The sequence below is a fragment of the Coregonus lavaretus genome (genome assembly GCF_964263955.1).
Source record: "Coregonus lavaretus genome assembly, chromosome: 11".
Taxonomy (NCBI): domain Eukaryota; kingdom Metazoa; phylum Chordata; class Actinopteri; order Salmoniformes; family Salmonidae; genus Coregonus; species Coregonus lavaretus.
In genome coordinates, this window is record NC_139998.1 from 4,911,431 (window position 1) to 4,925,190 (window position 13,760).

At 42.2% G+C, this 13,760-nt stretch overlaps 1 protein-coding gene across 1 annotated transcript in view; it reads left to right on the plus strand.

Moving 5' to 3' along the window:
• Positions 1–13,760, plus strand: part of LOC311137003 (cGMP-inhibited 3',5'-cyclic phosphodiesterase 3A-like) — a gene marked incomplete at both ends in the record, with an annotated part of 393,392 nt that overhangs the window by 329,474 nt on the left and 50,158 nt on the right. Inside the window, one exon of the mRNA XM_084171331.1 lies at positions 9,209–9,363. Within this exon, the coding sequence (XP_084027457.1) occupies positions 9,209–9,363 (155 nt within the window). The remainder of the gene's footprint in view (positions 1–9,208; positions 9,364–13,760) is intronic.

Consider the following 13,760-nt stretch of genomic DNA (forward strand, 5'->3'; position numbering starts at 1 on the left):
ACTCAGCTGATGAGACACTGTCTTGCTTTATTACTGTGTTCATGTTTTTGTCCCTCCCCCTTTTTCTTTTTGTCCCGCCCCCTTTTTCTTTTTTTCACTCAGCATTCAATATGCCCCCTTTTTCTAAATGAATGCACTTAAAGTTTGAGTCAGGTAGAAGGTGTGGGTTGGCCATTCTAATACACAGGATGGTTACAGTTTCTCTTTCCTCTTAATTCCAAGATACTGAAGGAAGATTTATTTTGATGAATGGCTCTATAGCAGGAACAGATGTTGTGCTGCTGCCATGTTGTGGTGTCGCTACCGTGTTGTTGTCATGTTGTGTTGCTACAATGCTGTGTTGTCATGTGTTGCTGCCATGCTGTGTTGTTGTCTTAGGTCTCTCTTTATGTAGTGTTGTGGTGTCTCTCTTGTCGTGATGTGTGTTTTGTCCTACATTCTTATTTTTAATCCCCCGTCCCTGCAGGAGGCCTTTTTCCTTCTTGGTAGGCTGTCATTGTAAATAAGAATTTGTTCTTAACTGACTTGCCTAGTTAAATAAAGGTTAAATAAAAAATAAAAAATATGTCTCTGTACTTAATGTTTATGCTCCCAATGATAATAACCTGCAGTTAATAAAAAATATATTTAATTTAATTATACAGTGCATTCGGAAAGTATTCAGACCCCTTGACTTTTTACACATTTTTACATTACAGCCTTAACCTAAAATTGATTAAATAAAAAAAAAATACTCATCAATTTACACACAATACTCCATAATGACAAAGTGAAAACAGGTTTTAAGAAATCTTTGCACATTTATTAATGAGCCTATGTTTGTCTATTGTGAAGAAAATTTGCCGTGGAACACGCACCTAAATGCACGCATGACTCCTTTCTATGCACACCAAAATTAAGATCTGTTTCTCTGAATTTCCCTGTGAAAGCCTAACACTGTAAGATCGTATTTTATAACTTACACTATATGTACAAAAGTATGTGGACACCCCTTCAAATTAGTGGATTCGGCTATTTCAGCCACACCCGTTGCTGACAGGTGTATAAAACCGAGCACACAGCAATGTAATCGCCATAGACAAACATTGGCAATAGAATGGCACCGTTGGTCCTCTGACCGTTGGCCAGTGGTCCTCTGTAGCTCAATTGGTAGAGCATGGCACTTGTAACGCCAGGGTAGTGGGTTCAATCCCCGCGACCACCCATACTTAAAAATGTATGCACACAGTCGCTTTGGATAAAAGCGTCTGCTAAATGGCTTATTATTATGCCACCTTGCCAACAAGTCAGTTTGTCAGATTTCTGCCCTGCTAGAGCTGCCCCGGTCAACTGTAAGCGCTGTTATTGTGAAGTGGAAACGTCTAGGAGCAACAACGGCTCAGCTGCAAAGTGGTAGGCCACACAAGCACACAGAACGGGACCGGCGAGTGCTGAAGCGCGTAGCGCGTAAAAATCGTCTGTCCTCGGTTACAACACTCACTTCTGAGTTCCAAACTGCCTCTGGAAGCAACGTCAGCACAATAACTGTTTGTCGGGAGCTTCATGAAATGGGTTTCCATGGCCGAGCAGCCGCACACAAACCTAAGATCACCATGCGCAATGCCAAGAGTCGGCTGGAGTGGTGTGAAGCTCGCTGCCATTGGACTCTGGAGCAGTGGAAACACGTTCTCTGGAGTGATGAATCACGCTTCACCCTCTGGCAGTCTGACGGATGAATCCGGGTTTGGCGGATGCCCCAATGCATAGTGGCAACTGTAAAGTTTGGTGGAGGAGGAATAATGGTCTGGGGCTGTTTATATGGTTCGAGCTAGGCCCCTTAGTTCCAGTGAAGGGAAATCTTAATGCTACAGCACAAAATAACATTATGTGCTTCCAACTTTGTGGCAACAGTTTGGGGAAGGCCCTTTCCTGTTTCAGCATGACAATGCCCCCATGCACAAAGCGAGGTCCATACAGAAATGGTTTGCTGAGATCGGTGCGGAAGAACTTGACTGCACAGAGCCCTCACCTCAACCCCATCGAACACCTTTGGGATGAATTGGAACGCTGACTGCGAGCCCGGCCTAATCGCCCAACATCAATGCCCAACCTCACTAATGCTCTTGTGGCTGAATGGCAGCAAGTCCCCGCAGCAATGTTCCAATATCTAGTGTAAAGCCTTCCCAGAAGAGTGGAGGCTGTTATAGCAGCAAAGAGGGGACCAACTCCATATTAATGCCGATGATTTTGGAATGAGATGTTCGACGAGCAGTTGCCCACATACTTTTGGTCATGTAGTGTAGGTATACCAGCAAATGTTAGCACATGACTTATGCGCCATGCCTTGCATTTGTTACTTGTTAGCAAACATGTGTAACATCAGCAACTGTAAATCATTTTACTAGCTAGCTATGTAACATAATTGACGAGGGTTGACATTGGTTATGATCATGATTATGGATGCATTTCAATCTCAAAACATTATAGGCATGAGGAAAGATAGGATTCCAAACAGATGTAATATACAAGTATTTTATTTTCAGCAAGCTAGCTAGCTAAGTTTACTAGCAAACAGTGAAGAGAAACAGTAATACAACAATTTACTGTTGTAAATCTCTAAAACTGAAGCTGGTTTTACTATAAAAATATTTGCCTAAGCATGCCTGATAGACATAGCTGTAGGTAGATACTGTCTGCCTACCTACCTAGGCTCATTAGTACAGTCTGGACACTGTGCAAAAGTTGAGGGTTATGCCATATTTCTTTCTATTTGGCAAGATATTGTTGTAATCTCTTTGACTGTGCACATGTATGCATGTTCAACTAGTCTACCCTAATGTTGATGTTATGTTGGCACGGATCAACTGTTCTTCAAACTGTACTTACAGAATCTATTGTGTTGTGCCTGGGCTTCTTCCTGGAGTGGATTCTAGATACAGAAACAAATTCCTTTGCCTGGGTGTGTCATTGTAGCAGAACTGTATCCTGTGAACTGTATCCCTCTCGAGGTATTAGACATTATGCTGGATTTCAAGCAGATTACTAATGAGGAGCTGAATGATAGTTTGATCATGACAATACTCCTCCCACAGCTTTACCAGTATTCCCTGAATTCTACCATATACCATTCTTGTTGAATACCCAGTTCTCTTGAGTTAGCATTAAATAGTGTACACTCCCCTGTATTTTAAATTTTGACAAATAAACAAACATTCTTTGGATATCTGCATGTCTAGCATATGTTTGATGGTACAGAGTCCTGTACAGTTTATATAAATATATTCTGTGAATCCATAAGGGCAGACAAATTTAGAAGATTGATAGAAAATATCCATATTTATTTTATGATGGTTCTACATCAGGGCTCTTCAACCCTGTTCCTGGAGAGCTACCGTCCTGTAGGTTTTCACTCCAACCCTAATCTAGCACACCTGATTCTAATAATTAGCTGGTTGATAAACTGAACCAGGTTAGTTACAACTGGGATTGGAGCGAAGACCTACAGGGGGGTAGCTCACCAGGAACATGGTTGGAGACCCCTGTTCTACATGATCTTATGCTGAGCCAGACTGGCTGCGTTTACAAAGGCAGCCCAATTCTGATATTCTTTCCACTAATTGGTGTTAATCACATCAGATCTTTTTCAGAACGGATATAATTTGTCAAAAGACCAATTAGTGAAAATAAAGATCAGAATTGGGCTGCCTGTGTAAACACAGCCATAGTCCTTAATCCGGCTTCGGTACACTGGCAATGGTGTTCGGCATGGTGGGCTGGGGAAGCTGAGACTCTTTGTGCTTATGGTGATGGGCTTGTCCTGTCTGCGGTGAACGGCCAGCTGGATAAGACTCTGCCGAAAGTGGTGTAGGGCTTCTTAATCACCAACTGCTCGGTCCTCTTGCAGAAGATCTGCTGGTACTGCACGTCTCCTGGAAAGACATGGTTGTGGTGTTAGCATTTTACACTTTTTGTGGAAGGGACGTTAGGCAACACGCCTTTGTTGGTAAAGGTATCAACCGAATGGGACCGGCTAGCGTATTGTTTAAGGACAATGAGGGGACATTGGATGCTGCTTTTGAGAGGAAAGATCAGTCAACAAAGTGAATGGGCTGGGGGGCTAAAGAAGTTGTAAAAGTCTTTGGAAGGAAGTTCTTACACAGTATGAATTGTGTATGGGTCTCATACACAACAATACATTTACTGTCTAAGCACAACCCTGCACAACCAAAACCCCCTTCCTCATCTCAAAGTACTGTCTGTAAACCTCCACCAACTCATTGACTTTGACAGATCATTCTTGTCAATAGTAGCACTTTGCAGGGGAATTTTTTTAGACATGTCTTTGTATTGTGTTTTGAGAATCTGCAGAGAGAAGAATGTGGTGGTTGTTTCATTACTGTTGTAGTCTTGATTTTATACCTTTTATTGACCATTGCTGGTTTCTGTCCCACAATCTTGTTGTGCTCCATAACCGCAAGGTGTGTCTGCTCCCTCATGCTTGTGTACCCCAAAGGCCCCCGCTTTGGGGTATTTTTCAGCAGGACACTGTGGAATGACTCAAGATAACCTGAGTTTTACACAAAAAAAAAGGTAAAAAGAGAAGAGGGGTAGACTAAATTGATTAAATGGTCTGGAAGATACTCTGTGGTCCTCAGGCTACGTCTAACCACCTGTAACCCCAAAACACAAACACAAACTGTACAAACACTACCCAATTCATGTTTATGCCATGCTTACTGTTAATTGAGCTATCTTAGCCGTCAGCAATAGTTTGGCCAACTTACCTTATAATATAATAATATGCCATTTAGCAGACGCTTTTATCCAAAGCAACTTACGTGTGTGCATACATTTTCACGTATGGGTGGTCCCGGGGATTGAACCCACTACCCTGGCGTTACAAGCGCCATGCTCTACCAATTGAGCTACAGAGGACCACCTTCACCTTGTGCAGAGCTAGGGGTTGGAAGCGCATGTTGGTGGAATCAGATTCTGTACCACTTACAAGAAAATACACAACAATACACAATTTAACCACCCCACTAATTGAATTGATCTCTATTAGACTGGCTCACTAAGCATACCTAACATTGACATTTCAATATTGTTAGCTTGCTGTTAGCTAACTAACAACAAGCCAGCTGTGGCTGAGACTGGCTGAGAACCAACCAACCAACCATAGATGATGTATACACATTCATCATTGGTACCAACACACAAACAAAGAGTGAGTTAGCTATATCAAAAATTATATTTTTAGTAACAGAGTGTTTTCCAGACAAGGGTGGAATAAATGGCTACCAAATTGAGATACGCTTATTTGGTAACATTAGCTAGCTTACGTTAGCTAACGTCAGTCAAAGAGAGAACAAACAAACATGTTTACTCTGCTGAAGGTAGCTAACAGTCTAGCAGTGACTACCATGGGATCGGCGAAATTGATTGACAGTCTGTATACCAATTGATAGCTATACGATTTAGCTGATGGCTTTCAGAGTTTAATACAAATCAAATCAAATTGTATTTGTCGCATGCGCCGAATGCAACAGGTGTAGACCTTACTGTGAAAAGCTTACTTACAAGCCCTTAACCAACAATGTAGTTCAAGAAAGAGTTAAGAAAATATTTACTAAATAAACAAAAGTAAAAAATTAAAATTAACACAATGAAATAACAATAACGAGGCTATATACAGGGGGTACCGGTACCGAGTCAATGTGCAGGGGTACAGGTTAGTCGAGGTAATTTGGACCTGTAGCTAGGGGTGAAGTGACTATGCATAGATAATAAATAGCGAGTAGCAGCAGTGTAAAAACAAAGGTAGGGGGGAGGTGTCAATGTAAATAGTCCGGGTGTCCATTTGATTAATTGTTCAGCAGTCTTATGGCTTGGGGTAGAAGCTGTTAAGGAGGCTTTTGGTTCTAGACTTGGCGTTCCGGTACCGCTTGCCATGCGGTAGCAGAGAGAACAGGCTATGACTTGGGTGACTGGAGTCTTTGACAGTTTTTTGGGCCTTCCTCTGACACCGCCTAGTATATAGGTCCTGGATGGCAGGAAGTTTGGCCCCAGTGATGTACTGGGCCGTACGCACTACCCGCTGTAGCGCCTTATGGTCAGATGACGAGCAGTTGCCATACCAGGCGGTGATGCAACCAGTCAGGATGCTCTCGATGGTGCAGCTATAGAAATATTTGAGGATCTGGGGATCCATGCCAAATCTGAGATTACTGTGTGTTGGTCATTCGAAGTAAACAATGCCATTGTTCAGGTTTGTGGGCCCTTTAACTCACACGCCCCCTCTACCTAGCGGGAGGTATCAGCATTTGCTATGAAAGCCAGACTTTGTGGTTCAGTATGAGCAGACGAAAACACAGGGAGTCGAAACTTCCCGATTCAACCAGTGAAATTAAATCAGCTAGTTCTAGCTCTTGGTTTGGATAATTGTTATGTTTATAATAAAAATGTAATGACTATATGCCGTGGCAGAGCCAGGGTGAAATTCCCCTTTAACTCACAGACAGGGCTAACTCATTACGTGACCATGTGTACACTAAAATCACAAAAAGTTATCTTGAGTTAACTGATTAACTCTGACAGTCCTAATTGTATAATGTTAAACAGGACAAATAAGGAGACGCAGAGAGTTTGCTTCTTTTCACTGGGGTTCTCTTCAAATTTATATTTATTATACATTTTATAAATCTCAGAATATTGACTGTTCAATTCAAAATCATCTCTTTGTAGAAAAGTTTATGTTTACATTACATGTAACAAAAACCAATGGACAAACCTAACAATAACCTAAAAATAGCTAGCTATGACGAAATGGCAGGCTAGCTAGTGCCTAGCACTAAGCTATCTAGCGGTTAGCAATTAGCATGTGACCATTAACGTTAGATACAAATTTCATAAAGGTAACCTTCTAATATACATATCATTAGCGTGGTTCATATGGGCACATGTACATACACTCAATATGAGCCCTCGTTTGTAAAAAATGAAACAATTTCAGAGCCAAAACATTTACAACGAAAATAAAAAATCTTCAGAAATGCTGTCTTGTTCTCATTGACTTGCATACAAAAGTGAGCTAGCTTGCTAGCTACTTAGCTTGGCTACACTCGTGTAAATGGGATAATCTCACTAGTTTTTCACTCTGTCAGAACAATTAAATAATATACAATTAAATAATACAACAGAATGATCAGATAACTCGAAAACATTTTATTTTTTATAGAATGGCATTACTGAATTTCCAATTCCACATGTGGAAACATTGCTACTGCAACACGTTGACACCACATTTTCACATGTGAGGAGAATAACACTATTTCACCCTCGTGATACACAAAATGTGATTCCACATGTGAGAGTTCGATTTTCACGTGAAGCCTTTTCCACATGTAAAACTGCAAATTCGATTTTCACATGTAAATGTTTTTCTCACGTGAACTTGCAATTCTACATGTGTAAGTGAGATTCACATGTGTGGAGTTGTCTTACAAGTGAAACCGTAAATGTAACCCCCCCAACTCTTTTCGGTCTTGTGTTCCAACATTTGAAGTTGTGTTTTTGACATTGGATAAATGTCTCAGAGCTTCAAAATGATATATTATACACTGCAATTGGAGGTACAATGAGAAAGTAATGCTGCTTTGAAAGTTGATAAACTTGTAACCCTACTTTTGAGAAATGGCCCTTGAAGTTATGGTTCAGTTTTTCTTTGTCCACACCCATTCAGCATCGTTCACACCCTCTTAAGCCTTAGCCCTACCCATCTCTTTAAGGATTCACATGTGAGGCGATGTGCTAAACAGAGTGAGTAAGGTAGTATAGTAAACAACCAAATATTTCAGGGCTAAAAGTGGTGATATTAGTAGCCTACAATAAGTTAAAACTGCAGTTAAGAATACACTTTATCTAGTCCTTGGCCTATATCCTAATCTGACTTTGGTGCAGGTCATGTTGTTCTTCACATTACTGTCTCTGGTAAACACACACTATATCAAATCAAAGTTGTTTTTTCACATGCACAGGACACAGAAGGTGTAAACGGTACAGTGAAATGGTAACTTGCATATTTGCATAGTAGCAATATCAAAAATAGAAAGTGTCAAAATAAAAGTGTCAATATAAAAGTGTCAATATAAAAAAAAGTGTCAATGCCAGTAGAGAAAGAACAAAATGATATACACTATGTACAAGAACGATATCAATAACGATAGCAGTGATGCTGGTGATAGATTAGGTAGTCATATGCATACAATCAGGGGTAAGTGGCTGAGCAGCAGGCACTTAGATGCTTCATCAGAAACAACAGCTGCTTGAGCTGTATTATCTCTCGTTGAGCTGCATCAAACCGGGACAAGCTAGTTAAGCTAGCTAACGTTAGCTAGCTAGGCTAATTGAGGTTGCAGGGCATTCGCTCTCATCCTACAGTTACAAACTCCATTCAGAATGTTAAGTAGCAGCCTACCTGTTGGCTCTTGGTCGTTGTAGCCTATCCTTCTCCTTTAACCTTTAATTCCGTCATTTTAATTCCATCTGCCATTGATTAGAACATTTTGATAAACATGGTTTCCGGTTGGGGAGGGAGGATGGGGACTGAGGGGGGGAATGGGTTGGGGTTGTCTTTGTATGCATTTCTTTTATTGTTTTTGTACCTGTAACCTCCCTCTGAAAAAAAAAAGGATTAAATTAAAGTAAAAGTTTGTAAAAAAAACAAACAAAGTGAAAACAGCCATTTAACTTGTGAAAACTTTTTTGTAAGGGTCTACCACCAAACAGATGGCAGCATCGGTACTGTGAATCTCAGGGAAAGAAGAGAGGGGTGAGGTTTGGGTGGGTGTTGGAAAGAGGAGGGAGAGGGGAGAAGGGAGAGTGAGGGAATCCCAGTAAAATGCCATAACGCCATGATGAGGAATTGTTAACTTATAAAGCCCTCCACTGAGTCTGCAGACAGTGATGTTCTTATCTTTGATTCTTGATCTGTTTGATCTCTACTTATCTTTATGCATGTATGTGAAAAGAAAGACACTTGCTTTGTCCCAATATCCACACTTATACCAATAAGTAATGTACTAGTATTTTTTGGGGTATTTTATTAGGATCCCCATTAGCTGTTGCAAAAGCAGTAGCTACTCTTCCTGGGGTCCACAAGTATGGACATTGGAACATGGCTGGTGTTTACCATGATAAATTATTTTTTGCATTATTTGTGCCATTGTAGTGTCTGCGGCGTAGCCTGCACCCGGGGCTGTTGAGGAGGATCTCCTCTACATGGACCACCACCACCTCAGCTACCGGCCTGCCTACCATCGAGCCTGGACCAGTACACAGGGCCAGCATCAGCATCAAACCCTTCCACGAACCGCTTACCTGCAGGTAGGCTACAGTACTGACCCTAACCTTAACCTTAGAAACTAGAGTTCAATGGGTTCATTATAACATGTAACATGCTAAGCCACGCGTCATATTGTGGTCGTCAGCATGAATGAAGCACTACGATCAAGCAGACTCTCAGTTAGGGAAATGGACCCCCAGCTAAAGCCATTAACCTGAATAACTAAGACATGGGCTCCCGAGTGGCGCAGCGGTCTAAGGCACTGCATCTCAGTGCTTGAGGCGTCACTACAGACCCCCTGGTTCGATTCCAGGCTGTATCACAACCGGCCGTGATTGGGAGTCCCATAGGGCGGCGCACAATTGGTCGAAGTGAGAGACTGTATGTGATATTTGAATGTAGGCATATGGGTTTATTGCATCTCTAGGGTAGGGTATGAGTGTGCCTGTGTGTGCATTCCTACATGTGTTTGTGTTGCTGGGGGTCTTGGGAAACTTGCCTGAATGGAGAGGGAAGGCTGTATTGCATTGAGATGAGACTGATAAGCTGAACTGAAACAGCTGAAAACAGATATAGGATCTTGATTTGAGTCAGTTTGCTTCATAAGGAAAATAATCCTGCAGCAACAGGAAATGTGGATTTTTGTAGGGGTTGATACAAAGGAAAATCTAGTCTGAAAGTGAAAATTACAAACTTCATAAGCCTTTTTTTAAACCTCAAATACACTACAAGTTGAAATGTCCTGCATTGCAGGAAAGTTATCCTGCAACAGGGTGATCATTAAAATCCTGTATCTGTAGCATATTATTTGTAATTTTCAACAGTAAATCTTTCCCTAGATTTATGCACGATGCAAAGAATACACAGGCTCTGTTATGGCGTTTGGTATTATTGTGTCATAATTCACATGGATCCATGGCCTTGAAGAGTCTGTGTTCTGTAAATACAAGACGTTGTGGTCGGTTTGTGCTTACGTAATGTCTCCACAGGGTCAACATTTCCAATGAGTGGGTTACTGCAATATTGTTAATTGCTTGTGATTTTTGCATGAACTGATCTAACCAAACTTAAGCATGACAGATGATATTATGTGAGAGAGAGAGAGAGAGAGAGAGAGAGAGAGAGAGAGAGAGAGAGAGAGAGAGAGAGAGAGAGAGAAAGAGAGTATGCTTGCGTGCCATGCATACAACCATGTGTGCATGTGCTGTAACCTACGTTCAAAATAATTCATGAGAGAGCTTCTTCTCATCGTCTCTAAAATATTTACCTAGCCAGAACAGAGAACAGTTCCCTCCCTTCATGTTCCTATCCTCCGTCTCCTTTACTCCTCAACACGCTCATGACACGGACACAAAAGGCCTCTCTGACGAAGGCACACACACACACGAAAGTTCTCTCTGACTGAGCGTAAGGTTTGTCTGTAAATACAAACGTGTCCTGACAGCATCAGGTCCACTGTGGTGGAGTGACATGAAAACGGATGTCAGAGGCAGGAATACACATACCCATGCATGAAAAACAAACGCCAAAGTCTTGACTTAAGTGGTGTTTGTTTGTTACCGGTCAGGTGGTTTTATTTTAAAAATATTTTTGAATAATAACTTCAGTTAGCCATCTTTGGATTGTGAGTCATGGACAACACAAAACAGTTCAACAGACTCTGCTTTTTCTCAACTGTACTGTAATGCTGATTTGAACTGCAGTTACCTTTGGTGTTGTTCAACATAGTGTTTGTGTGTCTGTGTATGTGTGTGTGTGTGTATGTGTGCGTTCACATGCCCCTGTGTGTGTGTGTGTGTGTGTGTGTGTGTGTGTGTGTGTCTAATACACAGCTGACCATAGATACTGTAGAGCAGGTGAACACTGGCGCACCACGTGACTGAGGCTCTCTGAGTGACTTTACTTTACAGGGCCAAGCAACTCACCTGCCTCAGTCTGCACATTCTGCAGGTGCTGCACTTCCTAAGTGGTTAGAGGAGACTGGGGAGTGCGTCATACTGTACACACACACACTTAGCCTCCAGCTGAGGCTAATGGACCTCTGCTAACATCCACACAACCTCAGAGAACCTTAAAGGAGGACTTGAAGGAATTTTTCATTAGCCCATGTTTGACACAGTTCTTTAAAAAATTGCATGTCAACATTAAAGTAGCAAGGGACTGTGTTAAACATGAACTAATGAGAAATATGAAGAAATAAAAAAATACACACACACACTGAAATGACCTGCAGGGAGGGAACTCTTCTCTGCTTAACACTTATACATCCGGTGAAATATCTGGCCATTGTTCTATCTGTGTCAATACCCTCCTTCGATAGGATAGGAATTATAAATCGTTATATTGTCTGTAATTTCTCAGAAGTTCCATGCAGTTTGCTTATCTTAAAGAGATAGTTCGGGATTTATCAACTTCCCCAGAGTCAGATATACTTGTGGATAAAATTTTTATGTATCTGCTTGCTAACTAGCGCTAGCACAATTGCTAACTAGCGTTAGCGCAACTGCTAACTAGCATTAGCGCAATGACTATAAGTAGACTTCCAGTCATTGCGCTAACGCTAGTTAGCATTGGCTCGAAAAACTATACTACATGACCAAAAGTCTGTGGACACCTGCTCGTCGAACATCTCATTCCAAAATCATGGGAATTATTATGGAGTTGGTCCCCACTTTGCTGCTATAACAGCCTCCACTCTTCTGGGAAGGCTTTCCACCAGATGTTGGAACATTGCTGTGGGGACTTGCTTCCATTCAGCCACAAGAGCCTTAGTGAGGTCGGGCACTGATGTTGGGCGATTACGCTTGGCTCGCAGTCTGCGTTCCAATTCATCCCAAAGGTGTTCGATGGGGTGGAGGTCAGGGCTCTGTGCAGGCCAGTCAAGTTATTCCACACCAATCTTGACAAACCATTTCTGTAGGGACCTCGCTTTGTGCACGGGGGCATTGTCATGCTGAAACAGGAAAGGGCCTTCCCCAAACTGTTGCCACAAAGTTGGAAGCACAGAATCGTCTAGTATGTCATTGTATGCTGTAGCGCTAAGATTTCCTGTCACTGGAACTAAGGGGCCTGAACAGTGAAAAACAGCCACAGACAATTATTCCTCCTCCACCAAACTTTACAGTTGGCACTATGCATTTGGACAGGTAGCGTTCTCCTGGCATCCTCCAAACACAGATTTGTCCTTTGGACTGCCAGATGGTGACGGATGAATTATCCCTTCAGAGAACGCGTTTCCACTGCTCCAGAGTCCAATGGCGGTGAGCTTTACACCACTCCAGCCGACACTTGGCATTGCGCATGGTGATCTTAGGCTTGCTCGGCCATGGAAACCCATTTTATGAAGCTCCTGATGAACAGTTATTGTGCTGACGTTGCTTCCAGAGGCAGTTTGGAACTCGGTAGTGAGTGTTGCAACCGAGGACAGACAATCTTTATGCACTACATGCTTCAGCACTCGTGGTCCTGTTCTGTGAGCTTGTGTGGCCTACCACTTCACGGCTGAGCCGTTGTTGCTCCTAGACGTTTCCACTTCACAATAACAGCATTTACATTTGACCGGGGCAGCTCTAGCAGGGCAGAAATTTAACAAACTGACTTGTTGGAAAGGTGGCATCCTATGACGGTGCTGCGTTGAAAGTCACTGAGCTCTTCAGTGAGGCCATTATACTGCCTATGTTTGTCTATGGAGATTGCATGGCGGTGTGCTCGATTTCATACACCCGTCAGCAACGGGTGTGGCTTAAATTTGAAGTGGTGTCCACATACTTTTATATATATAGTGGACCTTTAACTTCCATGAGTTAATTAAACTCTGGGCAAGTTGCCTCATTGCCAAAATCCTGATCTATCCCTTTAATGTTCAGAGGCATGCATTAAGCTCTGATTGGCCTCTCACTGCACCCAAACTAACAATATCCTGGTGCCATGATAAACACTGCAGCCATTATTTTCTGCTTCCAGTGATCTACAGTACATACTCAGGCTCCAGATGTGGAGAAGATAACAGCAGCCAGTGCAGTATGTGTGTGTTTGTGTGCAGTGCAGTGGGGGAAAGGTATTCAACTGGATTGAAGTAGGAGGGCCTCCCTATACAGATCCCTATCCAGATTGGTTGGACTGATAAGTAGGCTACAGCTTTGAAGCTTTGAAGTTCCCATTAATTATGTTTTAGTTAGTATATCACTGAATGCTGACACGACGGAAAATCGAGGAAGAAAAACCTTCATGGTAATATCATAATTAAGATCCTACAGATTTGAGGGTAAAGGTAGAGCAGAGAATAGAAGATAGAGACCCTTCTGTTTTTGCCTTACCTTCCCCTCTCACGTCCTTCCTCCATCCCTTCTATACCTTCTCCACCCCTCCTGCTCCTCCTCCAACTCACCTCCACCCCTTGTAGGTCCTGAGAGATCTCTTGGGCCACTGAAACAAAACA